Below are 26,672 nucleotides of genomic sequence, written 5' to 3' on the forward strand. Positions count from 1 at the left end.
GTTGTGAAGGTAATGTTGAGGTAATATTAATTTTTTTAGATTAGATCCTGTTCTAGGCGGTGTAGTTGTCGTTGTGAAGGTAATGCTGAGGATTTTTTTTTTCAGATGAGATCCTGTTCTCGGCGGTGTAGTTGTTGTTGTTGTGAAGGTAATGTTGATGTAATATTTATTTTTTCAAAGCAAAAAGACTTTAATTTGATATATTTAAGAAGCGAATGTAAGAAGAATTCTCCGTTCGCTTCTCGGCTTTGCCTAGTTGATATCATATTTTCGTATATGTATATTTTCAATATATATATATATATAAAATAAATAAAACGGTGTGGTATTTAATGTTAGAGGTTATCAAAAGATTGTCAGAAGAGAAATATATCGGCGAAATGTTATTAAATTACAAAGGCTAGTAGTAGAAAGGTTGGTACTACAGTCTACAGGGACAACAATAATAGACGACGAGATAATTATGTTTTCAACTGAAATGAATTATTTATGAATGTTTCAACGAGAATGAATGAACGAGGGAATGAATTAGGTTCACCGGACGGGCCGTTCACGTGCTCCTCTTGACGGGCCGTGTCTGGGTAACATGGTCGTGGTTGGTGTTGTTGTTCCGCTCATTTTGCTGTTTTTCTCGTCACGAAGCGCTTCGAGCCCTTCGCACGCAGGTCAGGAGGCACCGTTCACGTGTTCACTGCGCTCTGATGAGCTCTCCAATGTCGCTTTACCTGCTTGGCTTACCTGTCGACGACGTTCGTGCCCCCTGTGCTGTATCACGTTGGCGAACAGTGCTCCTTTCCCCAAGCACTGTTCGCCAACACCCGTAATTCAAATCTTTTTACACCTGAGAGATGTCTCCTTCAGATCGCTAACTTGTTTAAATATATCATGTACTTTGGATGGTGTTCAACGACTTACTACAAGGTCGAGGGTCTTGGAAGAGGTCGGTGATAGCAGGGGAATGAATGATGAATGAATGAGAGAAAGAAGGGAAGGAAACGCGGTCAGAGGGGGGTTGGGCTGGGTTGGATCGGGTTCATCGAGGGACTTTGGAGCTATCCCACAATTCCGTGCGCGCCGCCATGTTGGTTGTATCCACTTCCCTGGAAACGATCGTGTCAGTAGCTCTACCATCTCGCACATTTACCTCATTCTTCTCATTACAATGGGAGATCACGCTAATTATTTGGCCTTGTTTGGTTTGCCAACCAATATGGCGCCCATGCACTGCATCATGGCTACTGAAACCCCTCCATGGGGATTGTTGATGACATCAAATGGTGCTTCAAGCCCTGGAGGGAAGTGTGAAGTTGAAGTCTCTGGAAGGCAGTTCCACGAGTCGGAGAAAAAAGGGATAAAGGGGTTGAGGTGCGCAGTGAGTCTATTTTGTGAGTTTACCCGGATTGAGGGGTTTATGAGAACAACATGCGCGCCCTGGAGGAGCTGGGGAGGGTCCCAATGCAGAGGGAGCTAGTCCGAAGAAGAGACCGCTAACGTGTCTGCGATGTGAGAGCACAGGCTCTTGTGCTTTGGCCTCTTCGTGGGAAATTCCAATCATGTTGAGGATTTTGGATCCCACGCAATGCAGGAGAGGCAGATGTGATGCTGGGGCGCCAGCCCGTAAGGAAGAGCAGAACTCCATATTGACCTATGGACAAAAGCCTTGCAGTCGATGATGGTGGTGGTGGTTTTGTCTCTGTTGTTGATTCGGTAGCGCTTAACAGCACTGCCGTCTCACGGGTTATATCGCCGGCTAGTTCGGCACAGGTCTCGGGTCACGCGCCTAAGATCACGATACCAAAGTACCCTGTGCCTTGCCAGTTGGGGATATACCCCGGGCTACAGACTGAGTTTTATCAGAGACCGAGCGAAGTCTGCTGCAATGCGTAGCCGGTTTGGTTTTAAATACAAATCGAGCGATTGTTCTTCAGCGCGACACGGATAAATTCAGTGCGGCAAATTTCGTATGGATCAGCTAGATTTAATGGGGAAACATCGGGGAACACGACACAAGCAAAGCATTCGCGATAACGTTATCATTCATCTATAACCCACTCTTATCTAGGGAGCTACGGATACGGGTTTCGCAGGGGGGCCCTTGCAAAATAAGCCTTAGGCCTGGACAAGATGCATACAAGACACGGAGTACTCGGTGGTGCCTCATGGACGAGAGGAAAGGTGTGGAAGGCAGAAATGCGGCTTGTGACAAGCCGATGTTGCCGGATTTGAGCACCCAACCCAAACATACAGCGTGGCAAAATGGTGGCGACGGCCTCCTATCGGCCCAGCCCCCACACGCAGTCTCAGTGCGTCCAGCCCCTGTGAGGTCGACGGCACAAGAGAGTGGGATCTATGGTGTGTTCCAGCTGGTTTTTCACAAGGTCCAGTATGCAAATCCAGGCCTGGCCTGTACACCAGATTAGGCCAAATCTGGGTGTTGGACTCTGCAGGTGGATCGATGGGATGAAAAGACGTGGTCGAGCTGTGCAGGGAGTAAGGACAGTCAGAGGCTTTGTGGTTGGATTCAGGATGAACCTGAGGATGACCTGCATGCTGGATCCATGGCCAAGGAGGAACAGCTGGTCATGTGACTCCTCATAAAGCAGATGGCAGACAGGAAAAGCAGTTGGTCTTGCCTTTCTGGGCGGGCTTTTCGGACCACTTCCGGGGACGCGTGATTGGTCCATCGTCCGGGTTTGCAGCAGCTCTCTGCCAATGGGTTGCTGGCACGTCTTGTTGACTGGCTCTGCCAGGGCGCTGGGTGGGGGCTGGTTAAGAGGGGGGAAGTAAAAAAGAAGGCGCCTCTCTGTACACCACCACTGTATGAACACTGGACCACCTGCTACACCTTCCGACACACATTTAACGTCCGATAATTACCAAACAACCTGGCTAAACATGAATTTATTGGGGATCTGGGCTAATCCTATATTTAATAACCTACTAAGGGCCCATTTCCGCAACAGTCTCTACCTGTGTCTTTAATTTATGCAACCGTTTCCGACTACTTCACCGATCGGAATACGTGCTCAATCCATTTCAATCTGAGAAGTCATCCAGAGCCTATCCAGGTGAGTTACAAGGCAACAGGTGTACAACAAAGGAGGCAAGGGGTCTCATCGTGCTCTCCCCATTTGGCTGCTGCACCTTCAGACATCTCAAAAAGAGTATGCCATTGTGTTCCATACTTTAGCTAAATTCCCTGCATCAACATAGATGGGATAAGTTAATTATATAAAAGGAATGTGGATGTATTTATGGTAAGAATGGGGTTGGTAGATTGAAGAAACATGCTGTTAACTATGCACGGTCTACGCGCTTGCAGGTCTGCTATCAAATGGGCACAATGTATGCACCGATGGCTGCCAACAGGATCATCATAAGGTGGCCACCGTTGTGCGAATGGAAGGAAAGACGGCACAAGGCAGACTGTCCGAGGTCTGTGAGTTTGATGGGACGGGAGGATTGATTAATTGTTCGTAGTTTTATTGTGTTTTTTTTTTACATATGGCTGTACATCGTCATGAGGAACTTGTCTTTCGAGAGATCGGTGTGAATCCTGTTTGTTCGTAGGTGCAATATCCGGATCACCTTCGCTACACCATCCAAATGGGTCGTTCGAAACACATCCTGAATGTTTGGAGGAATGAGTATGTTCGGGAGGGAAATATCAGTGTAATTTGACAACCCATTGGTTTTTAAAGAGGAACCCAAATGCAATTATTATCTTGCCAAAACGAAGTTTTTGCAAGATGTGTTAGTCAGCTTGTATGTTTTTTTTATTTTTATTTTTATTTTTATTTTTTTTTGTCTGTAATCACGTATAAAAAATTCTGCAGAGCACAGTTATCATTGGAAATTTTTGTAACTTCGCATATCAGAGGCCTATAGAGGTCCCTTTCAGCGCATAAAATTTTGAAGGTCAAGGTCAAAGGTCAAGGTCACTTTGTCGCAAATCAGGGGAGTCGACGAAACCCTTATTTTTTTGAGTAATTTTCATCGGATCGTCTTCAAACTTCATGGGAATATAGTTCATGGTCTGGCGCTCAGCTGATTAATTTTTGGTGGCGATTGGCCTTGACCTTCATGGTTAACGCCTAAGGTCAAACATATTTGACCCCAAGGTCAAATTTTCAAGTTTTAGGAACCATATCGTGTTGTACCTCAAATTGAACACCTCGATGAGTGCTTTCTAGATATGTCAAGCTTGAGACATTATGACTTCATTTGGTGACGTTATGAGGCAAACGCATATTTTTCATGGTTACTCTGTAGAACGATTTTCATCGGAATCTCTCGTCGGCAGATATTCCTCAAGGAGTCGCTCCTGGGGGATAGCAGCTCTGTTCACCTCAGTGTGACCTTAAAGAAGTCACACGTGGTCACCTTTTGGCAAGATACGGGTCACCCTGAGGGTGACATTGGTTTATTTTTTCTTTTTCTGAAAACCATTGAAAATCATTTATTATTTTAAGAGAAAAAAGTAAATTGAATTTTTTTTGCCAATCACAAAGTGTCAAAAAAAAGTCTGAGAGTGTGGATTTTCGATTTCGCCGGTGACGTCATATCTGGAAGCCGTATTCATCCAAACGGTGGGTGACCTCGAGAAACTGTGCAGGTCGAACTCGGATTCCGATACTGATTCCACCGTCATTAGTAACACTGATGGTTCTCAGCATGTTGAAAGTGATCAGTGGGATTTTGAAGAAACTATTGGAGACAAAGTTAGTGATGGAAATGCTTTCTGGGGAAATGTGGAGTCTTATCGTCTTGAGCCTTGTGCACGCAATTCAGAGGAAGAAGACGGAAGTGTTCGTGAAATCAAATGCTGGTCTTGTGATCATTTCAGCTCGGTAGATTTTGCTTTTCATTCAATTGACGGATTATAAGGGAAGGATCTTGTATAAACTGATAAATCGGTTTATATATTACTCGAGCAGAAATACTAGTTATCGCCCGACAGCACGGACACCGCGGACAAAATAGGCGACGAATGCTTTGTCCCACTGTCGTAGGCTAACCAGGTGTCTTGCATGTTACGGGATCGTCCCGTTTCATACTTTTCCTGGACGCCATTTGTGTGCGTGCCGTGTCCCGCCGTCATGTCTGTGAGGTGTCAATGTGCCTCCCCAGTGGATGGGGATTGTAGAAGGGGGGGGTGATGGTGGTAGGTACTGTTGGGAGGGATGGTGGAAGGGGAGTGTGGGATGGTAGATTGTGGGGGATCGTCTCGGAGGAGTAGATGTTGAACCATGTATACTTTCTCTCCACTATAAATAGTTGGTGATTCATTTGATTTGTAGAAATTTGTGTTGATGATAGATAATTATTTTGACATGCTCTTGTGGTAACTGCCGGGCAATGGCAATGGGTGTTGGATTCACCACTCAAATCACCCTTGTACATGTGCTGGTAGCTGGGTAGAGAGAGTCAGTTTCTAGCGACGGCTGTTTCTCGGACAGCATCCTGTCTCAATCATGGCAGATAAGCACAAGATGTAGCCATCTCTGTTGTTTCATAACAGTGCTCTGTAACATGTTCCAAGCACAAAAGTACCACGATAGCATTGTTTACAATTTGATGGAGATTGCCACATTGTTAAGTGGTGCCAAGCTCTCCGTTCCGTTTCAGGACGAGCTCGAGTGCTTTCAATCAAATGAGCCCCTTGGCAAGCAAGTAAGCAAGCCGAACACGCTCCTAGTTTGCATCATTGCTGGGTGCACGGCTCGACTGCTGATGCAGTGCCCCCAGTGCCAACTCATGCCAACAGATTATATTATTGGAAGATAAGCAACATGCAACCAACAAATGGAACAGGTTATCAAAGCGTTGTGTCTTACCACCCTGCAAGCCCGTCGCTCACATCTGCGAAGTAAATTTTCTTTATCATGTTTGTGTGCAAATCTTTACCATAAAATGCAAGGAACTTGTTTGAAATTATTTGAATAGTGACAGTTGATGCTGACTTGCTCATCACTGGACTTTTAACAAAATGTACTTGGCTGTTATTTAATTTCAAATGTTTGAACTAACTGTTGGACATCAGTGAAAAGGTTATTGTTTCATTTTGGGAGTAAAGTGTGAGTAAACATCTTAAACTAAGAGGCGATTTTCAAAAGAGGCCGAGATGATGGGTTTCGTTCAACAGCACCCATTACACTGTTGGTTTGTCACGTCATGCTATTTGGCGGATCCGGATGTATCTCGACCATTTCTGGCCCCGATGTACAGTTTAATTGTAGGAACAGTAAAATTTTACACCCAATTCTCCATCGGGGGGTTTAACGGTCAAGGCATAAATCAGAATCTTAATCACAATTTTTTTTGTTCTTTTTAACTCACATAGGCCAGATTCATTACTAGCCATTACTAATTGTATTTGCATGGATGCTATGACAGTACTTCTTGTATTGGTGTTCAAGCAGTTAATGTATGAATGAGCTATGGTATGTGAAGTTAACAATAAACACAAAATTACATTTAAAACACCTCCGTTTTGTTTTAATACAATTTCACAGGAATGCATATGGATGAACCACAAGTTCAACGATGGTTATCAGAGCTGCTAACTAAATATATGTGATTTTTCAAGAAAGCAAACTATAGTGTTGAATTTTATGGAATTTAAGAAACATGTCAGTGTTTCCTTTCCCTTACCCCCAAAGTACCATGAAACGAGTAAACTTGAAATAAATCATTACTGCTCATCCATATCCACATCCTTTCACTGAACGTTTAGATAATGTGTGAGAAATCAAGTGAGTTATTGTAACTGGGCTTGTACAGGAAATGTTATCAAAATTATAGTCATCAAAATATCCTCCTTATAAAGTTAAAAAAAATAAAAACTTAATATATGATTATACATTTAGCATGTCTCGACTCGTGGTGTGATCCCAAAACTGGGACTTTTAGAATACATTGTAAACTAAATTAATCAGCAACTGATATTATACTTTTAGCTCCTGTTTGGACATGAATGATCCAATCCAAAGGTGCAAGAGGTAATAAAGTTGTCATTTATCATAGTCATTGTCATCACCGTCATCATCATTGTCATTGTCATCGTCTTCGTTGCCACCGCTGCTGCCATCATCATCGGTATTATCATCGTCATCGCCACCGCCGTCATCATCATCATCATCATCATCGGTATTGTTATCGCCACCGCTGCCACTGTCATCATCATCATCATCATCATCACCATCGTCGTTGCCACCACTGCTGCCGTCATCATCATCATCGGTATTGTCATCATCGTCATCTCCACCGCTGCCACCGTCATCATCATCATCATTGTCGTTGCCACCGCTGCTGCCATCATCACCACCATCATCATCATCATCATCATCATCATCGTCGTCGTTGCCACCCCTGCTATCATCGTTATCGTCATCGTCATCATCTGAGTCGTTGCTGATGAATGGTATTCTGTGTGGATTTTTGCGCTCGTCTCTGCACGGCACCCTATTGAACTTGCATATACACAAGTGGCTCAGCGAACATCTGCATGCTGTCAGTTCTGCCAGTCCAGCTGGGGCAGGGTCATTGGACATCGGGATGGATTATGTGGTTCCACCCGTGCCGGTGTTCCAACCATGCACATCGGGTTCTGGTAACTCTTGTGTTGCATGTAGGGACATCCTCCAGATGGATTGACAATTGGCCTTCTTGATGTGCGGCCTGATGCTGTCAACAGTTGGTGGAAAGTATTCACTTTCCTGCCTTTTCTGACGGAACATCCAGTATCAAACCCGGTTGGCTGTGACACCAGTTGCCTTAGATGTGCTGTACAAGGTACATAAAAACTGTTCACATGAACGGACTGTGTCTTCTGTTGGTGGGATGACATCTCCCAGCTTGGAAATGTGCCGAAGGATGATCTTTGTCTTTAAGGAATATCTTCAGAGCAGTCATCTTGCCAATCCCAATGAAGGCACTTGTCGAGTCACATCCTGTAAGTGTGTGCAAGGAAGGAATGTATGGCTCCAATCGATGTCCATGGTGTCCATTGTTTCAATAAAATTCTGAAGAGGTTGGTACTTGATAGGTTCCATCATTTCGGTATTTTACAGCAGACACAGACTTTTCAATTCCTTCATCTCCAGCTTTCATCAGATCTGCTCCTGTGCTTGTTTGGTCAATTACACATTTCCCCCACTCTGTGGTTTTCATGTGTTTTGGTGGTAGACAGGTAAGCGATTCATCTGCACTGCTGTCACTGTCTATATTTGAGTTCACTGCTTCTCATACAGACATTTGTAAAATACAAAATGTGAAGAGTTAAATGTCGTATCATAAATGTGCATGCCTGGTGTTGGCTTAATGGTTCGGGTGGTGGGCTTGAGATCCTAGGATCCTGAGTTCAAATCCCCCTTGGTTGTTGAATTAATACCAGGTGGGGTTGACTCTGCCTGTCATCCTTCCGAGGTCGGCAAAATGAGTGCCAGCTTGCTGGTATCCTGTGTTGGAGTGGTGACCCATCCAGGATTGTGCCCAATAGCCAAGGAGACTGCTTCGGCAGCACCAACGCTCTGCAAATGGATGGATGGATAGCATCATGCTCATACAATTAGTAATGGCTAGTAATAAGGAATCTGGACTATGTGAGTTAACAAGAACAAAAAAATGGTTTTGGTTTTTAAGATTTGTGCCTTGGCCGCGAACCCACCTCATGGAGAGTTTGGTGTAAAATTTTACTGTCACCACAGTTAAACTACATCAGGGTTGGAAATGTTCCAGATGCATCCAGATCCGCCAAGTAGCCTGAAGTGACAAACCAATTGTGTAGTGTGTGTTGAACGAAACCATTTTTAGCTGGGAATAGTCTATCTAGCCTTTGTCTTGCAAGGAAGGTGAACATGTACAGGTCATCTGCTGTTCGTAGATAATTAGAAAGTGAGGCTTCATTGCCGGATTGGCTGACTGAACACAGCTAAATTTGTGGACCTACCGATGTGGAGTCTGGCCGAGCTTTTGGACCCACCCTTTTGGGAGGTTCTGGGCAGAAAATGGTTGAAACCTTTGTTAAGATGGGTGCCCTGCTGATTATAAAGGCAGTCGGAAAATCTTTTTCTTCTTCTTGTTGTATGCAAAGTTCAGGCTCGTGGAGGAGCGAGAACATAAAGTGATCAGGACATACCGGAACAAAAGGAACAGTATAGAGACCCTGATGTTGGTCGGCGAAATGAGTACCAGTGTACTGGTTCCGGTGTGTGCCCCGGTTGGAATAGGAACACCGTATCCCTTCATGTCGTAAGAGGCGACTAAAGGGTTGGCGTCAGGAAGGGCATCCGGCCATAAAACATTGACTCAAAAAGGGAACCATGATTGGCATGGGGCCCGCAAGGCCAAACCCTGCTCAAACAGGGAAAAATGGCTTTAGTGTGTGTGTGTGTGTGTGTGTGTGTGTGTGTGTGTGTGTGTGTGTGTGTGTGTGTGTGTGTGTGTGTGTGTGTGTGTGTGTGTGTGTGTGTGTGTGTGTGTGTGTGTGTGTGTGTGTGTGTGTGTGTGTCTTGTTTCTAGTACATCTCGGCACAACACTAACAGCCATTAGCAAGTCCAACTTTTGTGAGAACCACCATTGTGATTCTTGTGTCTTCTAAACTCTGTTTTGTTCTGTCTATCCTTATGTACTGCTGTGTGTTTGTCACTCGCTCATTTTTTTATGCATGTGAGGTAATATCTCCGCATGTTGCTCAGCTGTTGAATTATGTCGTTGTAGTCGTCTGGTTGCCCGGCTCGAATCCTGGCTTACTGTGTCAAAGCAGTCAAGGCGGCCGACTGATTCGGTCGTCCTGAGTCGGGTCACGTGTCTGTCCACCACGATACCGTACAGAGTGGGACAACCGAGCCAGTGGATGTCGTGCTGATTCGGTGCCGTACGCCTGATCTCAATAAACAACCGAGCGGAGTCGTTCAGCACATGGCACGGCCTCATTATGTATGAGCTCCAATTTCCCTTATCCAATTTGTCTTTTAATGGACGTGCACAATTGCAACCATGATCAGAACTACCCAAATTCACCTGGAGACCAAGTGTTTTTATAATATAATTTGGAACATGGGGTGGGGATACAAATGGAAGCAAATAACATATATGAGCAGTGAACACCCCTTATCCCTGTACCGTGTACATGAACCACAGATCAAACAAATGAACAGTATCCTTAATTATTTATCTCAAGGCCTCAGTCATTCCACAGAAGATAGACAATGACAAGTGACGGACAGGACAGAAAATACCACGGCCGTGCCTGACTGGACACGGCTAGACACTTGATGAGGCACGATCAGTCCAAAAAGAATATCCGTGTCGCAGTCCACTCCCGATATGAAAAGAAGTGGACAGGGCTTGTTGGGTTGGCATGGCAGAGACCTCAACAGTAGAGGGAGTACCCGTTCAGGGGAAAACCCCAGAGTACTCTGTGCAGCTTCTCCCAGCGAGGCTCCAGGCTTCTGCTCTCCTCTGCGTGGGTTACACCCACCTTTATAGATTTCGCCCCCACTCACACCGATGACGTACTTAGCCCCTCCCCTCTTGGCCACTATTGGTCCGGGATCAAAACTCCTCCACCTTGGTCGGGATTGAAACTCATCTTTTCCCGCCTAAACTGGCACGGATGTCCTGTCAGAGTGCTTTAAAGCACATAAAAGACCAATTATAAAGGTAAGAACACTTCTTGTTCTTCTTCTTGCTTATGGCATCTTGGCTGCTGGGCAGCTATCATTTTGTTGGGGTGTGACAATGCCGCTGATGCTTGTGCCCCTATACCAGTACACTGGTACTCATTTCGCCGACCTCGGAAGGATGACAGGCTGAGTCAACCCCACCTGGTGTTAATTCAGCGGAAAATGGGGCTCAAACTCAGCACCCTAAGATCCCAATGCAGCCACCCGAACCACTAAGCCAACACCAGGCTTGGTAAGAACACTAAAATGGGGTGACTAAGGGTTGGCGGTTTTAGACACAAACATTGGGGGTGGAAAGACGACATCTTTCTCGACATGAAACGATGCATATCTCGTAATCACAAATAAATTACAGCCAGTCCTTGTTTAACATTGTCGTTATGTTCTTGAAAAGTGCGACTTTAACTGAAACAACTTCAAACAAATCCAATTTCCTCATAATAATTGATGTAAATAGGGGGGCTAGGTTCCAAGGAAAAATTTATTGCCAGACAAAAGACATTATTTACATATAGAGTGTAAAGTTTTAAAAAAATTAAACAAATCAATTGAAAATAATCATCTCTAGTTGTTTCAGATCTTCTTCGTGTGATTGCAGAAGTTGTGTAACGTCGGCTTCTTCCACTTCCTCAAACCCCGCTTTATTGGCCAAGCCGAGGATAACTTTCTTCATAGCGAGGACAACATCTTTAAATCCTTTCAAGTCATTGACATATCCAGGCCACAACTTCCTCCACACACCATTCATGCATACCTGAGTAACTTCAGCCCAGGACCCACTGGTGTTATCAACGCACTTGAGGATGTTTCCCTCAGTTTAACATATTGTTGCGAATTCGCGCCCGCCGGCGTGCGAACGGCCACGTGACTCGAATCGTGGCACGTTGCCCACCGGACGGACAATTCTGTCGTGACCCTCTCGGACTAACGCCGGGAGCTAGTCACGGGTTGGCCTTTCGGCCTCACCACGATCGCGCCAATCGGCTACCCGCGTGGGATAGGGTTGTTTGCCAAACTCGACCTACCTAAGTACCCACGCGGATGGTAAACCGGGCGATCGCAGGTCGACTCCGGACACGGGCCGCCTAAGCGGTCCGTTCCGTACTATCGGGATAACCGAGCGGTGTTATCGTCGGCCTCAACGGTTCCGATTACTTATCGGGCATATTAAGCTCACTACGAACCCTTTGCGTGAAGCAAGATGGAGATTCAAACGAAGGAAAGGATGCAGCAAAACGGGGAACAATCGGACAAGCACGTTTAATGCGGTAGCACGGAAGGCACGTATATTAGTCACAGGGATACAATAAAAGCAATACACGTATTTACAATCACCGTAAAGAAACACAAGCAAGGAACGATGCAGAGCTACAACCGAATATGATTTACTACACAGAACACTTATACAATTTTACTTCACCAGACTGGCGCCACACACACACGTTTACACAGAACCCAAAAGAAATGGAAGTCGCGACTTCCCTGAGCGTGTCGAGTCCCTCTCCAACGTCCGTCGACGTGGTCCCGCCTGGCCACGACTCCGTGCCCGAGCGTGGTAGGCGAGGCCTCTCCGGCGTGCCTCGCGCCTGCACGTGTTGGCCACTCGACGCCACGGACCGAGTGTTCGGCGCTATCCCAGCGCGGATAGAGGGGGGGAAACGTGGATGCCCGAAGTCGGGGGAGGGGAATGGCGGACGCTCCTTCCCGCCAGCGGGGTCTTGCAACTGCCCCACAAAAGACCAGGCCAGCGGCCACCAGGATGAGCGAGCCGGAAGACGAGAGCGAGAGCAACCACGAAGCAAGAATATCCACCGAGCAAGAGCATCCACACAACTGCTTCCCCCGTCTCTGACTTTTATATCCTCGGAGCTCCGCCCTGTTGCTCCGCCCCGTTCTTTGCTCCACCCGCCTTCGAGGTGCTTCGAGAAAGGTCTCGAAGAGGGGCGTTCCTCCTCCCTGGCCGCGTCACACCGCGCATCCACCAATCGAGCGCCAGCTGCCCTCCCCTCGCTTCTCTCCCCTCACACCAAGCGCGGAGAAGAATGGCACGAAAAGCCCACCGAGCGTCCTCGTTGGTTTTTATTTGAAATAAAAGATAGAGAAAGAAAAACGACTGACTCAAAGCGTCGCAGCCCGAATGAATCACATTTATTCCCTCTAAACAACGGGTTTGGGGCTAACTACACATGTACTTAAGAGATATCTCGCATACGGGACCTGAATGGTGGTTTGCGAATTTCCACAGCCATCACAATATAAACACGTGGCAGCTAGTCAGGTGGATCACTACCGTACTTGTCAAACACCTGAGATCGGAGAGGGTGACGCAACCACCAATGTTATCAATGCACAGCTCAGTGTATATAAGGCCTATAATGCACGTACTCTGGGTGGGCTTATACATCAGTATTAACGGTACGGCCTATACACCGGTATTTTTGTTATGTTGTATACTGTAGCTTTGTTAAAACGAGGAAAACCATCGGTTTGGTATTAAACTAGAGATAAAACGACTTTGTAACGGAACAGATAACGACTTTAAATGAGTATGTTCTCTAATAGATCAGCGACTTGATAACGAAACAATGTTAACCGGGACGATGTTAAGCAAGGGCTTACTGTACCTCACTCTTCTTCGAATACATTCAATGTAGGAGATAACTAACCTATCCCTGAGAAGTCATTCCCACAACACTGTGTAATGTTTGTGATTTTCGGCTGCAATTTGTATTGCAGTTAATGTACAGTTTCTTCCTTTCGATGATCTTCATTAAGTGTGCTGTCTTGCCTTTCCAACGTAACAACCAAAGACTTCAGAGATCAAAAGACAAAATCACAAGGACGCTGAAGAGCGGGGATGAAATGTATAACACCCTCATCTTTTTTCCAGAGTTCTCCATAAAGGCTTGTGGTTTGCACACACGTACTTTCTATGGCACTGCAGTTTTTATTTATTTATTTTGATAATGATCTAATGTGCGTGGAGGCATATCATGTATGGAAACCTGACATTTTGGCCTAGCTACTGAAAGGTTTGGTAGTCATCCATTAATATGTTAGTGGAGATGGATTAGAGTCGGTTCAAGTGCAATCGGAACAAGATTTTTATTTATTTATTAGATATACATTTGGGGTTAGGTTCAGTCCAACAGTTACATGATTTCGCTCCCCCTGGTCAAACGCCTCGTGATTGCTAGCATTCTTTGTGAAAGTGATAACAGGAAGAGAAAATGCTGACAGAGTTGCGGTGCTGCATTCTGCGTTGGACACATCGTTTTTCAGGAAGTGTTTGAGTATAGTGCAAGAGTGTTTCGACATATTTGGACTCTACTTGCTCATTTGATATGGAAATACCAGACTTGCCTTACATTTTGTAGACATGATCATTAAAATGTTGTTACAGAATGTACACATGAGTTTACTCATCACAGTTTTTATTTATTAACCCCTTTTGTTGTTTTTTTTTAAACCAATAAGACTTTACTACCACTTCCTATTAATTGCTGCATCTATTTGTTGGGAATTCTCAGTCCATGCAGATGCTTATCACAAATCATTTGCAATCGACTATAGCTACTCTAGTTCCAGGATGTCAACACCTCGTTTGTGATGAGACACTAGAATGACTTCCACCTCCTCCATGTTTGTCTTTTGGAGGTGAATAGTGGGTTCGAGTAACCAACTAAGTCGCTTTTCCCCCCCTATTGTTAGGTGGCCTGTATTCCGTTTTCCTCTGAACATTTGCCTCCTGATGTTGCGTCCACATGTTCAAATTGTGTACACAGTGTTGAATTTTGTCGTTCATCTGCCAATGGCCTTGTAACTAATACAACCAGAGAGTTGGTGTCAAAGCCACCCAATGCTCGCCTGTTTATACATTTATCATTTTTAAAAGATTAGTCTAATAATATTTTTTATAAAGCATTGCAGTGAAGTCTGATCCAAATAATTTTAAAGCAATATATGTATTTGTATATTGTAATCAGTAAAAAATAGTGTGGTAGATAAAAACATTAGAAAGGAAATAACTTGCACCAAAAACTTTAACATTTTCATGCTGACGCTGATGCTCACGCCGGGGGTATCGCTATAGCTCTCTGTTCTTCGAACAGGCGAGCTAAAAAGTGTGTCGATGTCTCTTAAAGCGAAACAAAAGCAAATTTCAAAACTAAGAATTACTGGATCTTGTCATTGGTGAATCTTTTTTTCACCTTGTTATGTAATCTCCCTCTCTGATGTTCCATACATACTTGGTGGTATGCATTGCCATCCCAACAGGAGTTGGGGCAGAAATTTGGAATTTGACCACGCTGCTGGCAACAGCTCTTCCACTCTTCGTGAAGGACACCGTGAGATCTTTAACGTCCACCAAGTAATGCCGGCAGATGAGACGCCCAGTTTAACGTCCATCCCAAGGATGGCATTTAAATTGATTCATCACCCTGCCTGTAAAACACCAGGATGACAGTTTATATCTCTGTCGGGATTCAAACTCAGGCCAGACGGCTTTGAGGCGAGTGTCCCTACTTCTTGGCCATCCTAATGGCTCGTCTACAAGTTGCCAAAACACATAGGTGGCATCACTTTTTCCATTCAATCAATCGTGGGCAAGTATACGTTGCCCTACAAGAATAACTGGGAAGTCACATTTTAAAATATTTATTTATTTATTTATTTATTTATACAATATGCAACTTCATTGGACTTTTTAACGGCTTCTATCTTGATTGGAGACTCGAGAGTGATAGACTACAAACCTGGGATCCAAACCTTTAGCCTCGTCTTTCAACCTTCAACTCGGTTGAATAATTTTGGTTTTGTCACCTGAGGTTAATGTCTTGCTTCCCAAAAGGAAAATAATGGGAGAAGGGTAGAGAGGAAAAAGTGGAAACGGATACACCAATATGCTACGGATGAAAAATAAAAAGTGACTTCAGACTCAACCACTGACACTCAAGATGATTCCAGACAATGCATGAGATTTGAGACGTAACTCCAAGTCTGGTGTTTATCTTACTGTAATTAATATACAAGTCTCACAAGCCGTTATAATTCAGGCTTCACCCAAGTATGTGCTACAGCCACGTGGAACTTCCAGAACATTCCTATTGAATGCAATGGCAGGCAGGCTCCTGATTGTTTTCCGAGAGCACGGAAAGGCAGACTTGTTAAAGATAACAGCATGGCTGGGTGGGGACGTCGGAGAACTGCTGTTCTGATGATAATACACAGGCAGAGTTGGAATCATTCATGAGAAATGATAGAAGTTGTGGTAAAAATGCAGAGCTGGAGAAGAAAAGGTGATTGTGAACAGCTTGGCCGTTTTGGGATAAGTTAAAAAAAACAAAAAGCAATGTTAAATCTGCAGTGCAAGCCTTTAAAATATAACCGTTTTTAGTGTCACAGACCCCACAAATATATATATATATATATAATTTTTTTTTTCACATCTGTCTGTCTGAGTGATCAGGATATGTCAAAAGGTTATTGACTGATTTGGACCCATCTTAACTTTTACATCATACTCATTTTAACCTACACCGTTACCATCTTAACCTTAACATCATATTCATCTTAACCTACACCGTACCCATCTTAACTTTTACATCATACTCATCTTAACCTACACCGTACCCATCTTAACTTTTTCATCATACTCATCTTAACCTACACTGTACCCATCTTAACTTTTACATCATACTCATCTTAACCTACATCATACCCATCGTAACTTGTACATCATACTCGTATTAACCTTCACCGTACCCATCTTGACTTTTACATCATACTCATCTTCACCTACACCGTACCCATCTTAACTTTTACATCATACTCATCTTAATCTACACCGTACCCATCTTAACTTTTACATTATACTCATCTTAACCGACACCGTACCCATCTTAACTTTTACATCATACTCATCTTAATCTACACCGTACCCATCTTAACTTTTACATCATACTCATTAATCTACACCGTTCCCAACTTGACTTTTACATCATACTCATCTTAATCTACAACGTACCCATCTTAACTTTTACATCACACTCATATTAATCTACACCGTACCCATCTTCACTTTTACATCATACTCATAGTAATCTACACCGTACCCATCTTAACTTTTACATCATACTCATCTTAATCTACACCGTACCCATCCTTACTTTTACATCATACTCATCTTAATCTACACCGTACCCATCCTTACTTTTACATCATACTCGTATTAATCTACACCGTACCCATCTTAACTTTTACATCATACTCATCTTGATCTACACCATACCCGTCCTTACTTTTACATCATACTCGTATTAATCTACACCGTACCCATCTTAACTTTTACATCATACTCATCTTAATCTACACCGTACCCATCCTTACTTTTACATTATACTCATATTAATCTACACCGTACCCATCTTAACTTTTACATCATACTCATCTTAATCTACACCATACCCATCCTTACTTTTACATCATACTCATACTAATCTACACCGTACCCATCTTAACTTTTACATCATACTCATCTTGATCTACACCGTACCCATCTTAACTTTTACATCATACTCGTCTTAATCTACACCGTACCCATCTTGACTTTTTCATCTTACTCATCTTAACCTACACCGTACCCATCTTAACTTTTTCATCACACTCATCTTAACCTACACCGTACTCATATTAATCTACACCATACCCATATTAACTTTTACATCGTACTCATCTTAACCTACACTGTACCCATCTTAACTTTTACATCGTACTCATCTTAACCTTCACCGGACCCATCTTGACTTTATTATTCCACTCATTTTTACATATTTGTTGATGCATACAATGTTAATCCTTTAAGTTAATCAATTCTGCTATGTGTGTCAAATTAAGTAAATATTATCAATATGTTGTACTTGGAGCTATTCTAGTTGCCTGTTGGTATATTATCCTCACAGTAATTTGCTGGCTTGATGTGATTTGAGTATGGCTCAAATTTATATCCCTGCACTCTCAATCCCAAAGGATATTTTCTGCTTGCTTTGTGTTTGACACACCACACAATTCTCCACTGGGCTGGGCAGAGCCGACTATTGTAAAATGTATACAAATCGACTCATGAGATTGGCCGACATTTTGATGTATAGTACAGTAAATAGAAATGTGTGAAAACGTTTACGACCTCCAAAGAAACCGCTGATGATTTTTGGCGTTGGGGCTGCAAGTCTTGTAAGATTGATTTTTCATGAAGATATCATTAATTTGTGTTGCTGTGTGTGCGTGCGCATGCGCGCGTGTGCGCAGTCTCTCCATTCAACACCATCTCGACTATAATGTGGAACCTTGTTTTTACCAAGGCATGGTGGAAGGAGACTTGGATTCATCTGTGGGCCTCAGTACCTGCGATGGACTTCGGTGTGTCCACCATCGATCATGCCCTAAGGATATTTGATGCCTCATCATTTTACCACTTTCATCTCTGGAAGTTGCTTGCATGTGAGGTATCTTTCTGCAAACCTGGCATGTATGTTGTTACCTGTTGCAGGGGCTACTTTATCGTTGAAGGTGTTGGATATGGTCTGAAGCCTCTGGAAGGAGAGGAGACTGGCAGACATCTCCTCGTTCCTCTCGATGTTGCTCCCGAAAAACGCACTTCCTGTGGCGTGAAGACTCATTCAATCCCTCATCTCCACCAACACTTTGGGCATAACCTTTTCATCCACTCCACTAATCACACACATGTGGTAAGTGCGTATTTGGTCCCAAATTGCCACAATAATGACAGATCCCATCAGCTTCTATAGACTGAAGGTGATTCCATCTTGGATGGAATTACAACGAATTGAGTTTTTTGCGGATTGTCACCAGAGCAGAATCCAATAATTGTGATTTCGCTTTCATTTTAGTCATATTGTTTTGAAGGATTGGATCAAGGTTTTTACGAATCGGGTGCTTGCAGTGCCTGTCGGTGATTTTTGAAGAATGCATAATGTTTGATTTATTTTTTTGGAGTTTCTCGTAAGAGAAAGCTGTGCTCTTCCCTAGAGGAGGCGCCGTCATGTGGTACTGCCCAGCACACGTTACTTGGAGCTTCTACTGGTGTTGGACAACACCCTGGTACGAACATTTCTATTTTTATTGCACATCCTCTTTCCCATGAGTACTCCAGTCAATATTAGAGTGAGGAGTGCATTTAATAGCACTCCAGATGCTAACTTTAGCGTATATCATTCCGGCCACCTCAGAAGCCTGATCACCCAAAAATCCCAAACACAAAGAACTAGAATGTCACTCGGTAGAGCACATACCTCTGGCAGGCTGAACAGTGTATATTTTGTATCCCACTTATAGGCTGGATCTGCATCCGGACCTTAAACCAAAATCGAATCGGCTTGTGCTTGTCACCTGCCCAACTCATCCCCCAAGTTTTGTCTTAATCCGTCCACAACTTTTTGTAAAAATGTAATGTGTCGTTTTTGGCCCCATCTCCCAATGGTGAAGAATCACTGACAGATTAAAAAAATATCCTGCTCACAGACAGACAGACAGGGGTGAAAACAGTTAGCATAAAACAGAATATAAATGAAGACAAAAACCTCCCCGAGTGAGATCCCTTTTCCTTCCTCACTCCTCCTCACCAGCTCTCCCTCCTCCCCAAGTTAAATTGAATTAATGTGGTATTGATGGAACACAAGCATGACAGGCAAAATGGCTTCCTCCTTTGTCCAAGATCCCTGCATCCTTATAATATCGTCACGGGTTTGCCGGCACAGTCACGAGGGCTCCTCAGACTCACTTTCTGACCTGTGACCCTGAAGCCGACGGGCCGCAGATGATACTGCGGCACAACGGGTTGCTAAGCAACTAAGGATGCTGTTTTAAATGATTGATTTAGGTATGGTCCTCGCATCCAATTCCAGCGTTACCTTCCCGGCAAATTAATCCCCCCAGATAGAGAACCATGCTCTCGATGCCACATTCCTATAAATTAAGAACGGCCGAGCGAAACTGCTAGTGGGACGTCAGTTCGTCTCTGACCATTGCGAAACAGCGTGGCAAAACTCCCATCTATTATTTACAGACTCTGTCTCTTTCTCTATTGGTGAGACAATCAGGCAGGTTGGAAACAATTGGTCATGTTAACAAATAAGCATGTACACTGTACAGGTAGTAGACAAAAAATGGAAACGCGTGGATATATGAGGGACACCAAGTATACTGAAAGCAACAGTTTCCACACCAGTGTGGCCTATGTGTTAATTTCGCAAATAACATCCCCGCATGCTTTGGGTCATGCATAAAAATGCTGCACAGGCCGAGTTACCTTAAATTATGCCTAGCATAGCTGCAAGACACTTCAGTTAATTTGAAAGAGGGGTGATGTTGGGGTGCGTTTGGCGGGAGCTTCAGTGACAAAGATAGCTCAACTTGCTGATGTTTCATGAGCAACGGTGTCTAAGGTGACGTCGGCAAAAACATCATCAGCAAAGGGCAACAGTGGGTGGAAGCGCATACTCCAGGATCATGATATCCGTGGATTAATTTGAAGTGCAAAGCAAAGCAGGCGAGCAACTGCAGATCAATTTACTGTAAATTTCAACCAAGGGTGCGAGCTTCCAGTTTCATCTAAAATGATCCGCCGAGAACTCCACAGAACAGGATACCATCGGCGGGTTGCAGTGCATAAACCACTCTTCACACCTGGCAATGCATGTTTGCGAGTCCAGTGGTGCAAAGAGCACAGGCAATGGACTACTGAGCAGTGGAGAAATGTGATATGATCAGATGGATTATCCTTCACCATGTTCTCGACAAACGGATGAGTGCACTTATGGCACCAACCTAAAGAAATCTCCAACCCTGAGTGCTTGGTTCCAACGGTGAAGGGTTCTGGTGGTTCTGTAATGTTGTGGGCCGCATTTTCCTGGCACGGCTTTGTTGCAGTCATTCCCTTAGAAGGCAAGGTCAATGCCAATAGCTACTTCATCATCATGGTACTGAGTGATCATCTTCACCCCATGCAACAGCATTTCTTTCCTGCCAGGAGGAGTGTTTTGCAGGATAACAATGTCCCCATCCACAGAGCAAGTATGGTCACCCAATAGTTTGATGAGCATGATACTGGTATTATCCATATGTCATTACCGTCTCAGTCACCTGATCTGAACTCAATCGAGCATTTATGGAATATTCTGGAATGACACCTGAGACAGCATTTTCAACCTCCATCAAACAGGTGTGTTGATTGTCTTTCTCTTGGAAGAATGGTGCCGCATACCTCCTGTAGAATTCCAGACGCTGCTGGACTCTATGCCACGGTGCTTGCAGGCTGTACTAGCTGCACGTGGTGCCCCAACACCATATTAAGTGACTTTACATTGGTGTGTCAATTTGTTTTTTTTTTTTATCCACCACCTGTATATTACAAGCAATTCATTGTCACAAAAGAAAGTCTTACCTTTCGTAAAACAAGCCCCTTAGACAGTCAACCTGTCAGGAAACTACAGACATGGGTGCCTTGTGCTTCAGTCACATTTGGCTCGGCGGCCGTAGGGTCTAAAAAATCTACAGCCACTAGCAATTATAGGGTGGCCGCAGTATTTCCACGGTCACACAATGTAGCAGTCACATATGTTTTTATTTTTCGGGTAGCCGCACGGGGTATTTAGAAATTGTGGAGACCGAAAACGTGGGGGTGCCGTACGGTCTTTGATTTGATGTCGCACGGTGACCTTAGGGTGTCCCTGCGGCGGCCATAGAATTTTCAAGGCAGACGCAAGGTAGCCTCAAGGTGCCCGCAAGGCGACTGCAGGGGGGCCCAAAGGCGAACGTAATTTTTTTTTTTTTGGGGGGGTTGGCAAAATTCATTTTTCATTGATAAGAGCCTACGGCAGCTGCACGAATAATGCAAGCCCACCGTACGCCCTACGTACGGTCGACGTGGAACACATCTACGTCATGGCTATGGCTTGTCGAATTGCGACGGCCAACCTAGAAATGAAAAAAGTTATAACTCCGCGCTTTAATTCCACGGAGACCCCTACGGCCTGTAAAAGATAGCCATACAGCGTAGGGCCATCCTGAGGCCACCTCAGAAACTCTGCGGTCGCCGCACGTTTCTGTCAATTCGGGGGGGGGGGAGGGGTACGGCCGCCGTATCCTAGCCGTAGAGCAAATGTGACTCGTGCTTTAGTCACTCCAGGAAATTCGACAAGTAAGAGGGATAGCCAGAGGAAAGACGAAGATGGGGATTATTGGTGACCCCTCACTCACCCGACGTAAGCCTGCATGCTTACATTGGTCCCAACATGAAAAGGGGAGATGCGAAGACATACAAGAAGAGAGGGGATCGACAGAAGGGTTATAAAGGGAATTCGAACCTGCTACACAAACGCAACCCAGTTCCCTGTCCACTGATACGAGGGGAGAGGTAATCTAACAAAACAAAATACTACGGATATATCTAAACTCTAGGGTTCCTTTATGTGTTGGATCTCACTCCCTGGGCTCTTCCAAAACCGCGACAACATTATCAAGCTTTTATTATTATTATTATTATTTTTTTTTTTCATGTTAAATATCAAGGGCAATAATCACGATTGCTTAAATGTATGTTAATTAATGATTTTGATGCAAAAGGAACTTTTTGTAGAGAATACACTGTTGTACGACTTTTGTCGCACAATCGGAGGGGTCTTTTAGTCTGACCCCTATGACCCTTTAGCAGAGTTTGGGGGATGCAAAATCTGAGAACAGTCGTGATGATATCGAGGCCACTCATTGTCTAATACCTCACTTTCATACTCATTGGTACTTAATTCCAAAACTTACTCTGTTTGGGCCATTGCAGTTTGGGGAGAAGTACCAGGAAAACCGATCGGCATTGGTGAAAGATCTGCTTTATCTAACCAACCTGGTGGATTCGGTGAGATATGATCTCATTTTCTTCTTTCTTTACCCCTGCAATAAAGTATTATTTTATTCTTTGCCCTCTGCAACTCTCCCTACACTGCTAAGTGGACACAATGACACAACAATGTAAAAATCCTTTCAATTTAAAGATGTGTTTTTTTTTTCTGATGGCATTTCCCTTGTAGTTCTATAAGCGGTTACAGATTCGTGTTGTGCTCGTCGGCTTCTCCGTCCTTTCTGCGGAGGATGAGCTAGCTGTGGTTACTGAGGGAGAGAGTGCCAGTGATGTTCTTGGACGGTTTCTAAACTGGCGGCAAAATAACAGTGACATTCTTCCACATCACGACAATGGACAACTCCTCACGTAAGACTATTTACCGATGAAGTTTTTTTTTATTTTTAAAGCTCACTGGCTTATTTTGTAGGACTTCATTTTTCCCATTGTTAGAGTGAATGGTTCAACTTTGGCACAACCAATGACCATCATAGAAAATTTGGAAATAAATATAAAACTAATATATATTTTTTTCAAGAAACTCTGCTGGCTAAATAGTTGCATAGGCTCCGTGAGCTTAGCAGAGCTACAGCTGCCGATATCTCCATCGAATTGTACAACAGCCAATACCAGGCTTGTCGGCCCTTGTCAATGTGGAGCAGAAGGTCCTCCTCGGAACACGTGTTCATGGATGTTCCGGGGTGGACTGGTCTATAAAATTGAGAATGTAATTCTCTTCCTATTATTGGCGGCCCAGTATTTCCCAGCAAATTGGTGAAAATTGTTCCTTCACCACACGTTGTTACGAGACTTGTGTTCCGTACTACTGGCATGTCATACAAGCACAGTGTGCTGTCTGGACTCACCTCAAAATGTACCTTATTGGTATGGTGAATAGGTAAAGCACATTCCACGTGAGCAGGAGACGGTAATCCTTTTATTCTAATACCTCCCACCTGAGCAAACTCGTGACGAGCTTTGACCCTCTTGCACCAGATTGGCTTTTTTGAAAGCCAATCATATTTATCAGGTGTTCCAAATGTTTTGCCAAATTTGTTTGGAATGTGTTCAGCAGTTGTAAATCGCAGTGCCATCTTCTCTGTCCTCAGGAAAAAATCATTTGGCACTGTGCTCGGAATGGCCTATGTGGGAACCATATGCACGAGGACTTCTGGAGGCATTGTCACTGTGAGTGTTGCTCTGTGTGCTTCATCAGCCGTCCGTTACACCACAATGGCACAATGAACTGATAATTCGGTGCGAAAATAAATTTGCTCAAAAGTTACCCCAAAGCAACGTTTAAAAAAAAAAAAAGAAGTTGTAAAAGCTGTGTGGTACAGTCAATACCCCGTGTAAGTATTTAAATGTCATACCAATTCCCTGTTATTTTTGCTAAATGTTGACGGCTGGTTATAGTGAGATAGTGATTCAAGACGGCAGCGAGCCGTGAAATGCGTTAAAGGCAAAATTGTGGGGATCATTGACTTTTTGATTTTTTTGCCAGGAATGGAAACATTTTAGTATTTTAAAGGAAGTGAATAAGAGGCATCGATTTTGGGGTGATTTCCATATTTTGAATACTCGGGCGAAACTGCCTAAAGACCTTGTGCGGTTACGTTACGAGATCACGTGACGGCTTTAGTTGTCATCGTCGTAGAATGAACATTGTTCAAATTGGGCTTGATTACCTTGTCAAAGTATGCTCAAATCCTCGATTCTGTTGTCACCGATCCTCGTCCCGGTTTGAGTTTGTTGAGGAAGACTCGAACTTCACTGCTCCATTTATAAGGTTGGTTCTGCCAATCAGATAAATTGCATCCGACTCTGTGTTTTTTGATCAAGTCGTTAAAAAACGCCATTTTATCCATTACTTTGTCCAACAGTCCCATATGAATTGTATAACAATATTAGAGAGCTACGTGGCCTGTCTGTAGTGTCCATTGCTCTGCTGTATTAAATCCTCGCTCTTGATCTTCATTCTCTCTTGGCAGGTGGGAGCGGAGTTAGGGGGTATCCCCCAATGCACTGTCAGACTAATGTGTTTTCGCATTACCTTTCTGACAAGGGTGTGAACAATTTCCTCCATTCCCAACACCTGCTCACAGATGGGAGAGATGCAACTCACAGCAGCTGTCATGGCACACGAGCTGGGGCACAACCTGGGGATGGGTCATGATGACGAACGCTGGTGTCTGTGCCCATCACTTCAAGGTTGCCTCATGGCTGCCTCGATAAGGTATGAAACAGTTCAGGTGTTCCAATTATTCTTTAAATGATGTGGATATTATCTTTTGATCAGTCATTGACTTGTCATATGGTTATAATCAAGACAGTGTGGTCAAACTCCACTTTGAGTATGTATATTCTTTTATTTTCACTTTTCACTGAATCTATAATCATAACATAATAGGTTTATTGTTTTTAATAGGGCTTCTTAAACTTCTCTGGATAGTTAGATCAAGGTATTGTCTTCAATGAAGGACATTGTTGTTGAGCTTCTTCAGTCCAACACGCATATCGTTCCCTTACTCATTGTGAACTCCAGGAACCCTCCCGCAACAGTGTTCAGCAACTGCAGTGAAGAGGACCTTGGGGTCTTGGTCAAGGGGGGCACTTGTCTCCTGAACCTGCCGACCAACAGCCTCCAACCTGCGCGTTGTGGTAACCTGATCGTCGATGCAGGGGAAGAATGTGACTGTGGTTCAGTGGAGGTCAGCAGCACATCCTTCAAAATCTCATTCTGAAAAGCACAAATATGTAAAACCGAGTCTTTTTGCTGTCCTTTTCTTTGCCACTCCGCTTCCTGAGTTGTCCATTTAAGTCTGCCAAAAACTGCAGGATTTTCCCATCTCTGTACTCTCCACTTTTCTTTTCTTTTGTGTTTATATTGAAAGAGTGGCTTTGAGTTGAAGCAACTCTTCCTACTTTTATTTCTCCATATATGCCTTTATCTGGTCCTTTCTTCACCAAATCACAATGAAGGTGGTTCTCCATGCACAGATAATTTGCTCCATAATGTGAAGGACTGCGTTGTTGTATTTCATTGTTTCTAGCTAAATCCACATCTGTCAACTCGGCACAAGTCCACTTGGTGTCATTTTCTTCTTCTTCTTCTTTTTGTATACATAGTCTAGGCTTGTGGAAGAGCTAGTACTGTTACACTAAACGGAACAGGACAAAAGGAACAACAGAGAGAGGTGGGGGAAACACTAACAGCAGAGCCAAAGGTCAAGACAGTGAGGTGGACAAACAATCGGTATGGGGGGGGGGGGCAGGAGAGGATGCATGGGATAGACAAGATGGATACAGAAGAGAACTCTCAATAGGAAAAACTGGTCATTTGGAAGGAGGAGGGATTAGGGTGGGTGAGGGATGGTGGGTGGTGGGTTAATGAGGTCGAAAAGATAATGCTTTTGGATTGGGGACGATCTGAGATGATGGTGAACATCTGTCTTGAAGATGTGGAGGAAATGATGAGATTGAAGATGTGGAAGTTGGTTCCACAGGCAGAATAAAAGAGGAACAAACGAGTGGAGGTGAGCAGTGATCCTGGATTTTGATGGTTTCACCAGAACAAGGTTGATGGTGGACCATGTGAGCCCTGCAGAAACCTGGAGGAAGAGGACAAAGCACGGAGAGGGCAGAGGCTCCAAGACCAGAAAGGAGTCGGCAGAAGACAGATACACCACCAATCTGTCTGCGATGGCGAAGTAATAGGCCAATAGACTCGGCTTCATTTAATTTTGATGTCCTTTTCATTAATTCACTGATATCACTGCAAATAAATTCTTCATGTGGATGTTTGCTCGACCTTGCTTCTCTTCATGAACTTCCTGTATTGATCACGGCACAGGTTCATTTCTTTGAGCCACTTGCCCTGTTGTTATGATGACCAGTCTTTCAGCGGCATTTTCATTGTGAAACAAAGTTGTGTTAAAATTGTGTTTTCTACCTCTGGAATTGAGCATTTATCTTGATTTTATCACCAATTACCATTGGGGGAATTTCTACTATGACGTAACCTCGGTAATTTTGGTGTGATTGGTCTATGGACAGTCTGTATAGACTGGCA

At 43.9% G+C, this 26,672-nt stretch overlaps 1 protein-coding gene across 2 annotated transcripts in view; it reads left to right on the top strand.

Annotated features, from left to right (window-relative positions):
- Window positions 1–448: 448 nt before the first annotated feature.
- LOC147033277 (disintegrin and metalloproteinase domain-containing protein 9-like) overlaps window positions 449–26,672 on the top strand; it is a 47,511-nt gene continuing 21,287 nt past the window's right edge. Inside the window, exons 1-11 of one of the 2 annotated variants that reach the window (XM_085871501.1) lie at window positions 449–665; window positions 3,323–3,435; window positions 3,571–3,647; window positions 17,998–18,108; window positions 18,239–18,437; window positions 18,739–18,810; window positions 22,544–22,618; window positions 22,791–22,969; window positions 23,710–23,788; window positions 24,706–24,836; window positions 25,146–25,311. In XM_085871501.1, coding sequence (XP_085727627.1) covers window positions 587–665; window positions 3,323–3,435; window positions 3,571–3,647; window positions 17,998–18,108; window positions 18,239–18,437; window positions 18,739–18,810; window positions 22,544–22,618; window positions 22,791–22,969; window positions 23,710–23,788; window positions 24,706–24,836; window positions 25,146–25,311 — 1,281 coding nt within the window. In that variant the 5' untranslated portion in view covers window positions 449–586. The remainder of the gene's footprint in view (window positions 666–3,322; window positions 3,436–3,570; window positions 3,648–17,997; window positions 18,109–18,238; window positions 18,438–18,738; window positions 18,811–22,543; window positions 22,619–22,790; window positions 22,970–23,709; window positions 23,789–24,705; window positions 24,837–25,145; window positions 25,312–26,672) is intronic. The other variant, XM_085871502.1, reaches the window with a different exon arrangement.

The sequence above is a fragment of the Eptatretus burgeri genome, chromosome 2 (assembly GCF_056783735.1).
Source record: "Eptatretus burgeri isolate ZD-2024b chromosome 2, Ebu_testis_v1, whole genome shotgun sequence".
Taxonomy (NCBI): Eukaryota; Metazoa; Chordata; class Myxini; order Myxiniformes; family Myxinidae; genus Eptatretus; species Eptatretus burgeri.